The sequence below is a fragment of the Trichogramma pretiosum genome, unplaced genomic scaffold, assembly GCF_000599845.2.
Source record: "Trichogramma pretiosum strain Unisexual culture from Peru unplaced genomic scaffold, Tpre_2.0 scaffold72, whole genome shotgun sequence".
NCBI lineage: Eukaryota > Metazoa > Arthropoda > Insecta > Hymenoptera > Trichogrammatidae > Trichogramma > Trichogramma pretiosum.
Window position 1 is genome coordinate 14,268 of NW_019640833.1, and position 12,903 is coordinate 27,170.

At 36.4% G+C, this 12,903-nt stretch overlaps 2 protein-coding genes across 2 annotated transcripts; one reads left to right on the plus strand and one right to left on the minus strand.

Annotated features, from left to right (window-relative positions):
• Positions 1-8,990: 8,990 nt before the first annotated feature.
• On the plus strand, positions 8,991-11,287 carry LOC106655975 (katanin p60 ATPase-containing subunit A-like 2). The gene is made up of 9 exons (XM_014376584.2): positions 8,991-9,063; positions 9,301-9,371; positions 9,446-9,622; positions 9,706-10,003; positions 10,065-10,233; positions 10,296-10,408; positions 10,493-10,701; positions 10,777-11,211; positions 11,269-11,287. The coding sequence occupies exons 1-9, from the start codon at positions 9,004-9,006 to the stop codon at positions 11,285-11,287; spliced, it is 1,551 nt and encodes a 516-aa protein (XP_014232070.1). The 5' UTR covers positions 8,991-9,003.
• A 30-nt stretch (positions 11,288-11,317) lies between these two features.
• On the minus strand, positions 11,318-12,681 carry LOC106656156 (survival motor neuron protein). The gene is made up of 6 exons (XM_014376849.2): positions 12,511-12,681; positions 12,189-12,361; positions 11,978-12,092; positions 11,613-11,895; positions 11,481-11,551; positions 11,318-11,413 (listed from the first exon to the last, which is right to left on the minus strand). Exons 1-6 carry the CDS (start codon positions 12,554-12,556, stop codon positions 11,358-11,360), a joined length of 744 nt encoding a protein of 247 aa, XP_014232335.1. The 5' UTR covers positions 12,557-12,681; the 3' UTR covers positions 11,318-11,357.
• Between the last annotated feature and the right edge of the window lie 222 nt (positions 12,682-12,903).

The following is a 12,903-nucleotide window of genomic DNA, read 5'->3' on the forward strand; positions in this document are numbered from 1 at the left end:
TTCAATTAAAACATAATTTATTCGTTTTCTTAATGAGCAAATAATGATCAACGTACTTTTGAATGCGCCGCTGTACATAATTATTTTATACTTATATATGCTATGCCACAGTCACCCTGAAAAAGCTACGCGAAACAAGATAAAAAATTTACTCGTGTTTCTCACTCTCGCCTATGAAGTAACGTGCACTCGCAATCTAAAATACTCGAAAAGTTCGTCACCTTCACCGCTTTTCCACAAATCTCATTGCTCACCCTTTTCTAAATATACACGTATAATATTATTAGTATAATAATTCGTTGCTAAGTACATACTTAGTAGCATACGCAGACACTCATTATTTTCTACGTCTTGGCATTTTTACTTATGAGTGTAGCACCAGTAAGTGTACCAATCCATGCTGCGAAAAGATTTTTTCATATTTTTAAAGCTGCGATCTCTCTTGAAAGCTCAAATTCTCCCTCTTTTTCTCACTGAGCCATCCAGTGCAAAGGACATGGCTTGATAGCGGCGCATCCCCCGCGGCAGCTTGTTATAAGCGCGCTAACGAATACATGGACTTTGAAAGCTAACGCGAAGAGCTACTAATATGTGTACGTATGTATGTATATAAGCACAGCTGATTTCTCTTGAGGATGCTTCAGCTCTGCTTTACCTTGCGATAAATTACACGTTTAAGTATATACAGTGTATATTATACACACATACGTACGTACAGGTAGTTTTTCATGTATTATTATACTTTTATATATATTCATATTAGGTTTAAGCGAGGATTGTTGGACATTGTGTGGGAGATCTTAGTGCTTGAATATGCTGCGCTGGGTAACACACATCAGTCGATTGCGCACATTATCGTTCTCTGCAGAAAAGTAAGAAATCGTATTAGAGTGATATTTCAATCATAAGAAATTAAAATCTTACAAATGACTACGAACCTATCTACGAGGCCATCGTTTGGCCATTTGTCTTTGTGTAAGGGTGTGTTTCTGCATTCTACGCACAAAGACGAATGAGGCTATTCTAGGAAGCTCGAACATTGAAAATGGCTCGAGGTGACAGCGACATCAGTGTGGATACGACTATTCCCAATGTGAAGTACGCCCAAAGTTGCTGACATCGATGTATGGACTCGGACGCGGCGGCGATCACCAAATCCGAGTCGTTCCATTCGTTGGCCGCGTCCGTACCGTCGAGGCACTCAAACTCGCAGCAGCGCTCGCCCACTCGAAACTTTTTGCATTTCTGCAGGAGATAATATTGACATTAGTTATCATATAAAATTAAAATAAAAAAGTTATTTTATCGTCGTACATAATTTGTTCGTCATTGAAATAATTCCATATTCGATTTTGATACGATGGAAAGATCAATTGAGCCTAATTACCGCAAGGATCAACGTGTTTGAATAGCTTCGGACCACAATGATAAATAGACTAGATTAGAACTGCATCTTTGTGCTCAATATGACTCGAATACATAAATATACGTATATCGATTGCGCGTGGATGAGTGACGACTATTCGCGAAATTTCGTTATAAAAATATCCGCCTGCATGTGCGTGTGGCAATGAATTGAAAAGCTCACCGTGAACACGTTATTAATAATCTCATTTTTTAACCATACAGAGTTGAGAGTACTTAAAATGAAAAATTGTAACACGCGTTACAAATGTATAATGCGATAGTACCGTGCAAAGCATTACGAATGCAACGAAGAAAAAGAAAGAAACGCGATGCTTGAAATAACGGAGACTTTATTCGTCATTGTAATGTCATCGGCTGCACGCAGTAATAAATCTTGCTATAATTTCCTACTTGCGTTTACGTATAATATAAAACATACATATATGACTGATTCTTGGTAAAATCGAATGGCCAAACAATTTTTTTTTCTTACTAAAATGAAAAAAAATTTGTTGTTGATTTCATACATGCACAAAAAATTCAATTAGAATACTTGAAACCGTTTTTAACTCTCTTTTAATGCATCAAAGTTGAAGTTTTTTCTATAAATTAATACTTATTATAGATACTAAAAACCGGAATGATTTTAGAAAAAAGGGCTAGAGAATTTTTAAACCAACAATTGTCCAAACCTTAGCTATTTTCATTCGGACTTTAATCGAAAAAAAATTCACGAGTTTTCCTCAGAATGTTTGGACAATTTTTAATGAGAGCAAAAAAGCTGATAGATGGTGAAAACAAGTATAACATCAAATACATCAGATTTTTCATTCCAGCAGAAAAAAAAAACAATTTTTGGCCACTCAATTTCACAGAGAATTGGCCATATTTATACACACGCAGACATGCTTTGAAAATAATTTGCATACGTACGCAAGGCGTGCAAGATCTGCAAGCCACACACGTACAAATGTCCATTTCAAGGTTGACGACGTTCAGACACGGAAAAAGAATTAACCGTACACTAGACCTTCTACCGTGGCAGGGTCTCTGGTCGCGCGCGATGCATTTGCATGTGGCGAGGTTCGTGTTGTGCGTATTATATCTATGAGTCATTTCACGTCAAGTCTCCTAGCGCGCCGCCCGTGCGGCATTATTAATCGAAATTGTTCAATTTGTAACTCGCCAGAAAAGCACCTAAATGCACCCAGAAAAAATATGTGCCATATGATTTTGATAGGAAATCTCCTCAGCTTTCCGATGATGAGGTCAGATTTTCAAAAATTTTCCATTTTCCCCGGAAAAACTTGACATAAACTTTCAAACTCAAATTTCTCAAAAACGGCATTTTTAAGATTTTTTTAAATAGTGCCAATCGAAAGCTGAGAAAATTTCCTATCGATATGCAAGTTTTCAGAGAGTACTTTTGATAATTACTCAATGAAATACAGCGACGAACGTGTAAAAACGTGACATTTCGGCCCGTGCGGCAGCTGTTCCCGCGCGCAGTACCCCGCGCGGCGCAAAATCTCACGTTTTTACACGTTCGTCGCTGTATTTCATTGAGTAATTATCAAAAGTACTCTCTGAAAACTTGCATATCGATAGGAAATTTCCTCAGCTTTCGATTGGCACTATTTAAAAAAATCTTAAAAATGCCGTTTTTGAGATATTTGAGTTTGAAAGTTTATGTCAAGTTTTTCCGGGGAAAATGGAAAAATTTTGAAAATCTGACCTCATCATCGGAAAGCTGAGGAGATTTCCTACCAAAATCATATGGCTCATATTTTTTCTGGGTGCATTTAGGTGCTTTTCTGGCGAGTTACAAATTGAGCAATTTCGATTAATAATGCCGCGCGGGCGCCGCGCTAGGAGACTTGACGTGAAATGACTCCTATGTACAGACTGGATATAAACTCGAGCCTAAGTAATTACACATCATTGGCCTAGGAAGCATTCGAAAATGTAACCGCATCCTCGGCGATCAACTTGTCATCTGTCACGCGATCTATCCCTACGTTTTCCCGAAATATTTCCGAGACACAATCGAATAACGCGAGTGGGTAGCTAGCTATACTACATAGCGGTTCGAGAAAATAAATTCTGTCACACACTCAAAGCGTTCTTTTGGAATTTTCAGCAACATACGTGACTTCGAAGACGAATACTACGTGACAGCAATGGGATCAATTCGAAGAATCGAATTGTTAAATATCATCGAGTTCAATTGTAGAATTTAACGATATTTTAACCTATTGGACAGATATATACTAGATTTTTTCTCCACTTCTAGAAATGACAAATTTTCAAATTAAAATAAGAAATGAACATTAAATTTTTTATTACAAAAACGAGCGGTAAAAATAAATGATCATTCGTAGATCTTAATTTTTTTTGCGCAGATTACAAGCAGTGGGTTTGACCAGCAAAGTTACTTTTACTTCTTCAATGTGACTGAAATATCAACTTAGTATGCGCGTCAATGACACGTTTTCGCTTTCAAACTCTTCCTCGCCTTAGGACATTTGGTAGTTTTCTTAAGAGTGAAGAGAGAACTTTTAGGGAAAAATATATAGCTTTGCTTTGTACTCTTTGAACTTGTAGGTCAAACGTATGTAGCAAGTTGAGGAGCTTAACGTATAAAAGGTAAGGGTAGTAAGACTATAATATACACGTAAAAAACTTGTTTATTAACTTCTTCATTTCATCGAGATTGGCTTTCCAGTATAGAGAGGATTATCGAGTTTATCGAAAAAAAATGGGGCAAAATTTAGATCGAGCTTCAAATTGCTGATCAAGCCAAAAATTGAACGCGCTCGATATACATTTGATTTTTAACAAGATTGATGTATAATATCAAGGATGCCTCAATTAAAAGTTTTAAACGATAACAAATATGCAGTATAGTTACCGTTGGAAAAAAAATATTCAAAAAATAACTTTTTTATTTTAAACGAATTGTTATTTTTGATATTCTGTTGACTAAAATTAAATTTTTTGTTTTTCAAGTTTTTTCTTATGAATGTAATAAAATGAATTCCAGAAGTTTCATAAAAATCAATAGTACATCATTCATATATGTACAAAAATGAATTACCAAGCAAAACGAAAACCTTGAAATCTGTGATGGATGGATGGTTCACGGTACAAAATACGATACAAAATAAATGAAAAGATTTCGTGGTGTTCCAATGTGACACTAGTATAGCTACTCAACTACTTGGCTTTGAGCCGACACTTATGACCATCTATATGTATAAACATCAGGTGTATTAAATGTGACGTCTGCATACAAATACGCGGGCAAATGTACATTTTTCGATTTTTTTCTCTGAATTTTTAAAATTTACCATATTTTGGTTTAGTAAATTTTATATTTCGCATAATTTCGTTTACAAAATTTTCATATTCGTTAAGGTACTCATTGCGTTATATGAATCTTTAATGAAGAATTCAAACAATCTTGTATGCGTTAATTATGTTGAAAAAATCTGTCGTAAAGAAAATTAAATATTGACTTAAATCAAGTAGTAACAGTGAGAATATAGTCGGATGTGGTCACAGTTGCAATATTTACTTTATACAAAGGCACTTACTCAAACTCAATTTCCAATGAGGTATTTTATTTCACCGTTTGTTATTTAAAATACTTTGCAGATTACTTTTAGGGGGATTAACATTGCATTAAAAAGCGCAACTAACTTGAATAATCGAATCGGGACTATTTTCTGAAAAAACATGAATCGCGTGTTGCCGAAAACATGTGAAATGCTAGAGCCGACTTTTATCTCGAATAAATTACATCAGTGTGCGTGTATGATTTAATTGAATAACATATTTACAAGTAAACGTTTAATACACGCAATTCAACGTACTCAAAGTACTAACTTGAAATTATTATAAAGCATATTTATTCGATATTTTTGTAACAATTGAGAGATTACTATGTGAACGTTTGATAATTTTTAATATCTGACAAGCACCTTAATTTCCTATGCAAAAAAATATCTAGCTTCAACATCCAATAATCAATACTTTGATCAGAACTTGAGACTTGATGAATCTGACGATATGAAAAGTGTTTGAAACACGAATACTAAATTATCAAAGTTTGATGACAGCTCTTCTCACAGTCTACGGTAATTCCAATCGATTTTCAGAGAGTAAAAGAGTACCTTAATCTATTCATCGCATCGTATGAAATATCAGTGGGATCTGCGGACGGTAAATAATACCTGGCGTATCAAATATTCTCTAACAGCTATCGCAGTCCCTAGGAATCTGATACACTCGAAATAAGTTAAATTCCAACTCGCATCGGGTAAATTATTCAGCAAAGGTCCACTCGGCAATATATAATAAAAGAGTGCCCGGAACACGATCCTCTGCATGCGATTTAAATTTATCGCGTATAAATATATAATGTAATTATGCAAATTTGATACTTACGTAAGGAGGCGTGCAGTAAATGGCTTGGCACCACATCGGCTCGGAGTGATAGCAAACGCAGAGGCTGCAGACCGCGGGTCCTGGTACGTACAGCAAGCCGTGCCTCACGGTACCTCCCTGAAAGTCCGTGCAGTTTTCCTCTAGCGCATCTGTACCGGGCCGCGCCAAAAGAACGAGATTTGAATTCATCATGAGTTGAAAAATAAGCTAGGTACATGTATATGTGTAAGCTTGTTTGCGAAGGTGTGCACGTTTAACAAGTCTTTTTACCGACACCGCAAAACTTTCTTTGCGAATTTTCCACGTCTTTTTCTCTTTTAGAATCAATTGACCTATTTTTTTTATCTTTTCCTTTAGCAATGAGATATAATACTTTTCAAGAACAGAGTTTTTACAGGGGAATGAGTCTTACCAAATGCAAGGTGCAGAATTTGCTTTCAAAATTAGAAACAACAGCATTCAAATTAATTCACAATTGCTTGAAAATTTTATTTTTAAGCATTTAACAAACTATGCGTGAGTCAAATTTGTACTTTTTGAAACTTAACCCCGATATCGCGATTACATCTTTGTTACTTTTGATAACTTTCAATTTTTTGATGTTTTTTTTAAGTGAGTATGTTAAGTAAAATCAGCAAACACAATCACCTGTTTGAACGAGAAAGAGCAGCAGAGGGGCTAAGTAGAGGCTTCCGAGCATAGTATAGCTGTTGTTGTATTTCGACTCAGCGGTAGGCCCCTTCTATATATCTTCTTCGGACGCCTCGACGTACAGTACTACTACGGGTGGCGAAAAACGAACGAAAGTTTTGGAGGTGATTTTGAAATTGCGCCTCGCAGCTGTTGCGCTGCACGCGCACGAGCTCCAGTCCGCTTAGAATTGGGCAGGCTCTCTGATCCGAGGCACGCGAAAATCGACGCTTCACAACGTGTACGAGTATAATACACAAGATCGATTTCTTGTTCTCTCTCTCTCTCTCTTTCTCTCTTTAGGATATTGTTATTATTTCAACGGTGCGATTTCTCAGTCGTATATACTGCGGGTCTGCTGTCGGCGGTAGACTACATGCCTCTCCTAATGAATATACGTACATATAACATATCTATATAAATTGCTTAATTCTCAAATAATTCAAGTTAAGATCTCAAGGCGATCCGGAGCGTGCAGCATTTATGTATATGAATGTGTGTGCAGTGCATGACACACGATAGCGCGCGAGGAGCTTGCCTTTGTACTTGGCATTGAGAGGTGGAAGTGCAAGGGCTTGATATAGAACCGAAGAAGGCGAATCATTTTGTGTGTGTTGATTTGCAGATAGGCAAGGGCCAAACAAATACTTCATACGTGTATATATGCGCAGAGAGAAGCCACGAGATATCAAGGATGTATAAATTGCTCGGAAAAACAATTAAGTCGAAAAGTGAGATATGCTTTTTGATGCGCCGCTCGACACGTGGCCATAATTAAGATTCGTTTCAAATCGGTGCAAGGATATCTTTGCAATTGAAACTGTCTGTCTAAGGCCGGGCGGTGTAATGACAATATTAATGTTCCATCTAATTGTTATAACTATTCGTTCAAAAGTTTTTAGCTCTTCTTTTCAACACATTTCCATATGACCGATGAAATCTAGATGTAAATGTTTTAAAGTCAAGTTGACTCATCCACCGCTTGTAAACATTTATCAGGTCAAACCTTTCAGATAAGCTAAGTAAGTTTTGCTAAAATGCATTTATGTAAGTTAACTAAAAGTCTTTATTCGAGAGCTTGCAATAGACGGCATGTGCATCCCTCGAATAATAACCCATCGAATCTTTCGTCAGCTCCAGTGTAACGATGTCGATACATGAATGAAAACACGTGTTTGCGCTGCTTTCCCTAAAATCGCGCGAGTGCAGATGAACATGACACCGCTTTGGCAGCGCTTTGGCCTAATCGGAAGCATTTAAGGAGCGACTGCGGATGCTGTAAATGCGGAGGTGCGGATAATACAAGTATACGTGTGATGCAAGCTCGATGCTGCGTGCGCTGATGTGCGCGGCGAAAGATGCGAGTGCAAACGGCAGGTGGGAAACGATTATATATACGCGTTTGAGGCGTATACGGCAAGGCAGAGCTTAATGCAAACGATGTGCAGCAAAGATGAAAAAGAGAACTAAGTGATCACTTTTGTGTGTTTGCGTTATTTATTGGTATACCTTCCGATTGATTCAATAGTCTCTAATAATTGTTTTGGCAATGCTCTCGACGAGTGGGACACTCGAGTTTTTACAACACGTCACAGCTTACATGCAGCTATCGTCGACTTTTCGCGTGTCGTCACGCACACAGCCTCACGTCGCACATGCTCGCAGCAGCAGCACTGGCAGCTGAGTAGTGCACTCCCAGTTTAATCCGGACGCAATACAGAATCTCAGCTTGGACTTTTGCTCTTTCGGACGGAGTTGCTCCTCCAACGAAAGCTCCAATGGGACTGGCGTACCCCGAAATCTACAGCTTTTGCTGAATCATCTTCGCGGGAGGACTCCTCTCTTATAATGCGATGACTGCGGTTACATGGCACGGTCGAGGGAGTGCACCGAGCGGATCCGTGGCGCGCGCGAGACTGTCGCATGCGAGCTGCTGCAACTGCAGCGACGACCCGAGTAGTTTGCGGCGCGCGATCGAACATTCGCAAGCGGTAGTACACCAACACCGCGGCGGGTATACGTGCACTCGATGCTACAGGCAGAAAGAGAGGGTGTGTAAGCGGCAGACCGCCGCGGAAGAGCGCGACTTTAGCCAGACCGTAGCCGTATTCCTACAATTGCTCAAAGTTTCAAATTTTATGATATGACTAATTTCAAATAGGATTTTCTTTATCAACATTTTCATTCAACCCATCTAAAATAGGTTTATATTTATCTTATTTGTATCGATAAATGTACCATTACCTAAATAAGTAGTGCTGTTTATCATAAATTATGACACAGATAATTGAAGTTTGATGTTGCTATGACTACCGATTCCGGCCACTCGTCGTCGAGCCGTGATTCTTATACCCGTTAAGGGGCAACCATAGGTTATCCCAAAGTGGCCAACTAAAATATTACATGATTTGTGAAAAATAAATTGTAAATAATTCGCCAAGTGTTAAATCTGTGAAAATGGAAGGGCTAACGATGAATGCCAGTTGCAATCGCGCGACTCAACTCGCACGTGAAAAAGTAAATCTTTCTATAAGCTCTTTTATCGCACGATTATTAACACATTGACATTTCCAATCACAAAGTAGTGAAAACATTTGGTAATGTTTATGCACCCACTAAATATTGATCTTTTCTCATAATCTTTTTTAATTATTTGAAAGTTTTACTTTGATTTTGTCTATCAATTTTTTGAGAAAATATTGAAACATTCACCTTGTAAACGTAATTTTTATAATGATTATAATGTTTAATCAGGAGGAAAAACGTACAGTGGAGAGAAAACGCAATATATTATACTTGATTGCCGAATACTTACGAGAACATGGGTAAATATTCACTTCATCAAGAGAGTTGTATATCCTGTGAGTTTTTCATTAAAAATTTTTGTTCCCATGCTAAGATTTACCGACGCATGCGACGTATTCGTAAAGGAAGCTCATCTACCCACTGACACCGAAGTGTGCGATAACATTGACTTGGAAACAATATTGCTAGAATATTCCGAGTATTATTTTTCAAAATTTAACAAGTACCCGAAGATTTGTAAAAAGGGCGAGGCTTCTTTCGCTAGTTCAACGTAAGTTGGACAGGAACTTTATTAAAATTAAATCGAAATTTTGGGCCATGAAAATAAGACCGCGAATTGATCTATCAACTTAGGCCAAATGCGAAAAAGGAACGGAACTCCAAGCCTACAGGAAAGAATCGCAAATGGGAAGAAGAGAGCATTTCTACAAATTTATCTGAAAAGAAAATAAGTAAGAATAATCAGCAAGCGAATTTAGAGCCGTCCTTCGATGTATGCGTGACGCCACTGTTCGCCGACAAAAGCGTCGATGATAATAAAAATACTAGCAAAACTATGGAAATGGGCCTGAGTAAACGATTTTTAAAACCACTCAGCGGTCTTTACCCATCAGGATGTGAGTGGCGAGAAATAGCAGAAATTATAGCGAAGGTTTATTTTATTTTCACTTTACTTGTCCTTTGACTTTCTTTTTAAATGCGTACTATTTCAGGAAATTGTCTTAAGCGACTTAAATGTTCATTGGGCTGATGTTAAAGGATTGGAAGACTGCAAAGGGTTGATTAAAGAAGCTGCAATTTATCCATTTAAGTATCCATGCATGTTTAATGAAAAATTGACACCTTGGAAGGGTGTCTTGCTCTATGGACCTCCTGGAACAGGCAAGTTGGAAATAATTTTTCAACTGTTTTTTCATTTGCTGTTGAAAATAAATTATCTTTAGGCAAAACAATGTTGGCTAAAGCTGTAGCCACGGAATGTAAAACCACATTTTTTAATATTACATCTAGTTCTCTCATCAGTAAATGGAGAGGAGAAAGCGAAAAATACGTAAGAGTAAGTAGTTTGACCATCATAAACAAGATGTTTTTCTTGATTCAACGCCATTTGATTCTATGTTAAATTTATTTTTTCCTGAAGGTACTTTCGGATTTAGCAAAGTATTATGCGCCTTCGATCATTTTCATAGATGAAGTTGATTGGACAGTCGGAGGAGGCACTGGTAATTCTTCTGATAACAAATCAGAGCCTAGCAAAAGATTCAGAGCTGAACTTTTAGCTCGTTTAGACGGGCTATTGTCCATGGAAAATGCCAACGTTTTATTACTAGCTGCTACAAATGTTCCATGGTTAATATATAACTTTCAACTCTTTTTATAATTGCAATTAATGACTTCATTTTTTTTGTTTTGAAATGAACACAGGGAACTTGATCCTGCTCTTTTGAGACGACTAGAAAAACGTATTTACGTAGGTTTGCCAGAAAGAAGTGCAAGAGATGATATATTTCAAATTTATCTCAAACCTGAGTTATTAAAAAAATCACAATATGAAGCAATATTGGAAGAAACCCATGGATACTCGTGTGCAGAACTAAAACTACTATGCAAAGAAGCTTGGATGATGCAACTTCGCCCTGTGTGGAATTATTTGGAAAGTGAGAATTTGTCCTTGAAGCAATATAAAAATGATGATGGTATTAATGATTTAGCCTATTTGGCAAAAGCAATGAAAATAATTAAGCCCATTTCACCAAGTATTCAGTCAAAATATGAATCTTGGAACAAAACTTATGGTACACCAATAAGTAATTCTAATGCTAAAGAAACTTCAAGTTGTTTAAGTGTTAATAGTTCCAGGTCTGTAAATTATAATCAAACTTTAATGTTTTAATTATAAATTAAAATGACTTGTAGAATAGGCATTGTGGAATGAGGTGTTTACTAGAAAAAAGGAATGAAAATGTTTGTTTCAAAAATAACTTATTATTCATAAATTTCTATAACTACTTTTTTTTCTGTTCTTGATTACTTTTAGCTTGTTTCAAACCATGGTAATAACCTGAAATAAAATTGAAGTTGTCATTGAATTTCTCATTCTTTTTTTTTTTTTTTTAAATTGTGCTTACCTGTATGAAAACCACTGATGTACCAAGACATTAACATACTTGAGAGGGCATCTGCATCAGTCTCAGGCAAACTATTAAAATAAAATCATAATATAAATGATAGTTAATTTAAATTAAAATAATGAAACTAACCGAGCCATTAGTTGTGGAGGCAGTGGTGGTGCTGGTGGTATAGAACTCATTGGTGGATTGAATGAAGGTGCTGTCATGTACATGTTATTAAATAGTTTAGATTCATTTACTATATCACTGTCATTGACATGAAAACCATTCACTTTTTGAGTTTGTTCATACTCCATTGAATTTGAATTTTCTTCTTGAGACGTCGTTGCCTCTTTTTGTTGGGCGATTTGACTTTGTAGACCATCCGATTCAATCAAAGCACAAAGTTCAACTGTTTCCTTATTATTATACCCTAAATACAAAAATATAACCACATGTAAAATTAGATTTTCTGATTAAATAAAATAATAAACAACAGGAGCATGAAATATTACCTATAAATTTTACTGTACAAGTGCCAGTATTTTCAAAAATTTTTGTTATAACTGCCTCGTAGTATTCTCCATCCTCTGAATATATTGCACGGCAAGGAGAACCAACTACCCATTTCTGAAATTAAAAATCAAATTAAAATCACAAAAATTGGAAAAAAGAAGTAACTAATTATTGTCAAAAATACTTGATTTTTTGTCAATATTTCAGTACTTTTTGCATTTGTTTTTGTTGTTGATTTTGCTTTTTTGAGTGGGCTTTCTTTTGTTTACGCGTGTCTGTTTGGCTCTCAACGCCCAGGCGTTTGGAGACTTCTTCTTTCGCCAAGTTGATAGCTCTGTCATAGGCCTTGATGAGTGCTGAATCGTCCCACACGTCGTCCACAGCTTAACAGAAAAGAACGAGGTAAATACAAAGAATGAATTTTGTAACAATCGAAAAATGTTAAATAAGACTAATTCGATTGTTTATATGCTGCAGAACTGAGTCAATAACCTCATTTTTTCGCTTGAATTAAAACAATATTAACACTTACACGTTTCACCACTTCTCACGAATAACACATTATCTTCTTGAGACATTTTAAATACGACTTTTATAACAGTTTTACGCTTAATTTCTAAAAATGATCAACATTTTCTATGAAAATGTGGTATAGAGTAATTAATAATCGTATAAATCAACAAAACATCATCTTGTCAGCTGAAAGCAGTACACATTGTATGGTGGCGACCCGCCATGGCATAAATTAAAACTAACACGATAAGCGCGGACGCGCTAAAATTTAAAAGTTGCAAGTATCTATATTGATCAATTTTAATTTACATTAAAAAGTGATAAAAAAAATGACCATGAGAAGAATAAAGAATCTATTTTTGAAAAAGGATACAATCAATCATGTGGAAAATCTTGTATTTGAAATTATCAC